Source organism: Nansenia antarctica, assembly GCF_963989245.1.
Source record: "Nansenia antarctica genome assembly, chromosome: 13".
Classification (NCBI taxonomy): Eukaryota; Metazoa; Chordata; class Actinopteri; order Argentiniformes; family Microstomatidae; genus Nansenia; species Nansenia antarctica.
The window spans coordinates 20,624,122-20,629,121 of record NC_137683.1 but is presented as its reverse complement, the minus strand read 5'-3'; the positions used below and the strand labels follow the sequence as shown (position 1 = coordinate 20,629,121).

Here is a 5,000-nt window from a genome sequence, read left to right as displayed (position 1 = left end):
CAGAAGTTGGCTATGGCACTGCAGACTGGCAACTGTCTGTGTGTGAGTGAGAGAAAGTGAGTGTGTGTGTGTGTGTGTGTGTGTGTGTGTGTGTGTGTGTGTGTGTGTGTGTGTGTGTGTGTGGGAGAGAGAGAGAGAGAGGTAAGGTTTGTGCTATGGCTCCCTATGCAGACTCCCTAAAAGTCTGAAAAATAACATTTCTGAATAAAAGTCCCCCCAAAAAATATTTCAGAAAAAAGTCCTCCCAAAAATATTTCAGAATAAAAGTCCCACAAAAAATATTTCAGAATAAAAGTCCCAGAAAATATATTTCAGAGTAAAAGTCCCCCCCAAAATATTTCAGAATAAAAGTCCCCCCAAAAATATTTCAGAATAAAAGTCCCACAAAAAATATTTCAGAATAAAAGTCCCACAAAAAATATTTCAGAATTAAAGTCCCAGAAAATATATTTCAGAATAAAAGTCCCCCCCAAAATATTTCAGAATAAAAAACATAATTCCTGCTTTTATAATGGTATTTTTTCTTCAGTTAACACAGATATTGTGATGTATCGTTGATGACTTACAATGTATCGAATATCGCATCGCTATATCGTGATACCATCGGGGCGCAAAATATCATACGGTTATTGTATCGTGAGTTACCCACCCTTAATGTGAACTGTGACCCGGCATTAAACATGTGGCTCACCTGTACAGAGAGGGCACGGAGGGTGTAATTGGCCCTGTCTGAATACTCTGAAATAGCACTTATCATTTCACTGATCTGAAATGACTACTGATTGACAGGTTACATTTCTGACACATTGCTTTTACCCGTCCATGCTACAAATAAGTTAATAGTTGGAACCAATTCTCATCTACTATTAAATATAATGATTGATGTAATATAGCTAATGAACACTGTTTTTTAAGAAACGTGTTCTGTAGCGATTTACACACAATCAACAGGCAACGGATCTTAGTTAGAAGTATGTTGTGAGAGAAATCTATGCGCCGCACAGCCGGCAACGGTAGGCAGGGCAAGTAAAAATGTAGATGGGGCAAGTAGATTTGAGAAGTAGGAAAAAACCTTAACGTACCCTGCTGATAGACTTCAAAACTGATCATTTTGCATAATACATTAAAAGTAGCACTGACTAACGCTAGTATAGGCTCAACTTGTCATTCTGGGGGGACAAAGCAACAAGTGCGCAAAGTGCGCAAGGGCGCAACATGTTGCTGGCTGGTCGGCTTGTTCCCTGTTTTGTTCTTACGTGCACAGCTATTTCGCTAGCAGACACGAAAGCTACGCTTATTTGCAGTACAGCGCCACCAGGTTTAGGGTAAAATAGCTCCCTCGCCACCACGTTGGCACAATGCCGCAATTGCAGTTAGAAATCACAGAATTACAGAGTGCAACGCTTGTAGAAAATACTACCGTTTTGTTCTCTATGCAGGAAAAACCCTGCTACTATTCGGCGGTAAACATTCTGTCTTTTCACACATTCGGCCGAATACATTGGGTGGCCGGACCTCTGGTGCATCCCTAGTATTAGTAGTAGGAGAGGTATTAGTAGGCAGTAGTAGTAGGCAGTAGTAGGTGAGGTATAGTACTTGGGCTAGGTCTCTGGCCGTGGCTGGGCGTGGTGGTCCCTGTGTTGAGGCCGGGGGGCAGCAGCAGGTGCAGGTGTTCCCTGTCCCCACCCTGGTCGTGGAGCCACGCCTTCAGGACCGTCTCCATGGCGACCACGCTGTTCTCCACCCGCTGCAGGTCAATCTCTGTCCCCAACATCAAACTGTCTGGAAACACAATGACCAGATCTGTCTCTCAGATACATCTCTGACTGTCTATCTGAAGTATCAGTCTGTCTGCCTGCCTGCATGTCTGCCTGCCTGCCTGCCTGTCTGCCTGCCTGCCTGCCTGCCTGCCCGCCTGCCTGCCTGTCTGCCTGCCTGTCTGCCTGTCTGCCTATCTGTCTGTCTGCCTCTCTGTCTGTCTGTCTCTCTGTCTAGTCTGACTGTCTGCCTGCCTGTCTGTCTGTCTGCCTGTCTGTCTGTCTATAAACACACCTGAACCAGAATCTTAGAACTAACTCCAGTAGCTAGAACCAGAACTCTATACTGAAGTTTTTAGATCTACGTAGTTAGAGAACTGATGATCTGCTGAGTGGCAGTTCCCGTCTCCGACCCCTAGAGGGAGGTAGAGTACTCCAGTTTGAATGTGAAATCTGTCCCGCTGAGTAGAATCTCCACCCTCTAATTCCACCTCTATGCACCTACATTGTCGGGATGATGACACTTTGAGCAACATTGATAAACAGAATCTAGTACAGCTATGTCTATCCTCCCCTCTGTTGCTTTGTTTAGCTACAGTACAGTCTAGTCATTCTATCTCTACATCTATATATCATTCCCCATGTGTTTCTCCCTGTCCTGTGGCTTTGAGTTTGGAGCAGGGAGTCTAACTATAGTCTAGTCGTTCTAGCTCTACATATACAGTATTTCACTCCCCATGTATTTTCTCTCTCTCCTGTGGTCTTTGAGTAAAGAGCACTACGTCTACAGATGGGACCATCTATCACGATGAAGCCTCAGCTTCAGCAGAACACAGCCCACAGCCTGAGAGACAGAGAGTGAGAGAGAGAGAGAGGGAGAGAGAGGGACAGACAGAGAGAGAGAGGGAGGGAGAGAGAGGGACAGACAGAGAGAGAGAGGGAGAGAGAGAGAGAGAGAGAAAGAGAGAGAGACGGGGAGGGAGAGAGAGGGAGGGAGGGAGAGAGAGAGAAACAGAGAGAGAGAGAGAGCCCAGAGCCTGCAGGAGTCCTCTGGGGCTCAATATTTAATACCCTCATCTCTCATCACTACAGAGCTAATGGGAGAGGGGGAGAGAGAGAGGGAGGGAGAGAGAGAGAGAGAGACAGGAGCACAAGTTCAACATCTTAGATGTGAGATAGAAATGGAGAGAGTTGGGGGAAGAGAGAGAGAGAGAGAGAGAGAGAGAGAGAGAGAGAGAGAGAGAGAGAGAGAGAGGGAGCGAGAGTGGTGGATTGAGAGGAAAAGAGAAACCCGGAATCGATCGTCTCTACACAAATTACTGTCTGGGGAATTGGACTGGAGAGAATGGAGGGATGGGAAAATGGAGGATGGAGATATGCAAGGATGGAGGGAAGATAAAAGACAGAGACAGCAGAAAGGTTGCTGCCCTGCATGTTCCCCCCATCATTACCACAGAGCTCTCTCTCTCTCTGGGCCAGACCTGGGGAAAACCTTGTCTCTTCACTGTGTGTGTGTGTGTGTATATGTGTGTGTGTGTATATGTGTGTGTGTATCTCTTCACTGTGTGTTTGTGAGGATTGACAGTGACAATACATGCTGACTACGGGATGCAGGTTGGACAAACCTAATGAAAACAGGAATCCTATTATCGATTTCCTGCACTTGCTGTTTTGGGAGGTGTAGGGGTTTATGGCCCTTGTTGCTGATCATAGCACTTTAGGACATTAGTGTGAAGATCTGTGTGTGTGTGTGTGTGTGTGTGTGTGCGTGCCTGCGTGGGTCAGTGCATGCGTGAGTGAGTGAGTGTGCGTGTGTGTGTATGTGTACAGTAGTGTGAAGATCTGTGTGTGTATGTGTGTATGTGCGTGCATGCATGTGTGTGAATGCATGCACGTGTGTGTGTGTGCGTGTGTAATTGATTTGATCGACTGACAATGGTAAAACATCCTCGACCACACCCAAAGGTTTCCAACACTCAATGACATCATCGACCTTCCTGTAATCAATACATTACTGTGATCAATGGATGTGATCAGACCTGATGGGTTTATGGTTGTGATTGATACTACGGAGAGTGGTGACCATGTTTCATCATGTAGTGTGTCATTGTTGAAGGGGAGGATGGAGGGAGGGAGGAGATGAGAGGAGGGAGAGGAGGGGAGAGGATGGAGGGAAAGAGAGGGAAGGGAGGGAGGGAGAGGGAGAGGCGGGGAGAGGATGGAGGGAAAGAGAGGGAAGGGAGGGAGGGAGAGGGAGAGGAGGGAGCGAGGGAGGCAGGGAGGGAGGGGGGGAGAGGAGAGAGGGAGGGAGGGAGAGGAGGAAGAGGGAGAGGAGGGAGGGAGGGAGGAAGAGGAGGAGAGGAGGGAGAGGAGGGAGGGAGGGAAGGAGGGAGGAAACACTGAAGGAGAGAGGTCTGTAGTAAACAGTGTGGGCCTTAACAGTAGAACGGCAACAATACGGCGTTGACGGATGAAGAGACAAAGATGAAAAAAAGGCGAAGAGATTAAGTGGTGCAGAAAGGGGCGCACACACACACACACATACACACACACACACACAGACATACACACACACACACACACACACACAGACATACACACACACGCACACACAGACATACACACACACACACACACACACACACACACAGACATACACACACACAGACACAGACACAGACATACACACACACACACACACACACCCACACAGACACAGACACAGACACAGACACAGACATACGCACACACACATACACACACAAAGACACACAGACACACACACACCTTTTCGAGGGAAGACAAACTTGCCAAATCCGTTCATTCACAACCCCTATGACCTGTCAGCACATAAAGGATATGTGCCTGCCCCACCTCCCCCGACACTCCCATACCCCGCAACCCTCCGCGACCCTCCCCCCCTCCCCCGACACTCCCCTCCTCCCCTCCCCCGACACCGCCCTCTCCGTACACCACATCCTCTTCCTGTCAGAGTGACTCACCAATTACTGCATGAACATAATCACATAATGGGTACTGTCCTCTCTCTTCTCTCCCTTTTACATGACTACCCCCTCCTCCCTCTCTATCGCTCTCTGTCTCCCTCTCTCTCCCCCCCTTCCTCCCTCCCTCCCTCCTCCTCCCTCTCTGTCTCTCTCTCCCTATCTGCCACTCCCTCTGTCTATCTATATCTCTGTGAGTGTCCCTCCCTCCATCCCTCCCATCATTTCTCTCTCTCTCTCT

The 5,000-nt window shown here is 48.0% G+C and overlaps 1 protein-coding gene across 1 annotated transcript in view; it reads right to left on the bottom strand.

Annotated features, from left to right (window-relative positions):
- m1ap (meiosis 1 associated protein) overlaps positions 1-5,000 on the bottom strand; it is a gene marked incomplete at both ends in the record, with an annotated part of 32,493 nt that overhangs the window by 6,967 nt on the left and 20,526 nt on the right. The window contains one exon of the mRNA XM_080544078.1: positions 1,597-1,782. Coding sequence (XP_080400204.1) covers positions 1,597-1,782 — 186 coding nt within the window. The remainder of the gene's footprint in view (positions 1-1,596; positions 1,783-5,000) is intronic.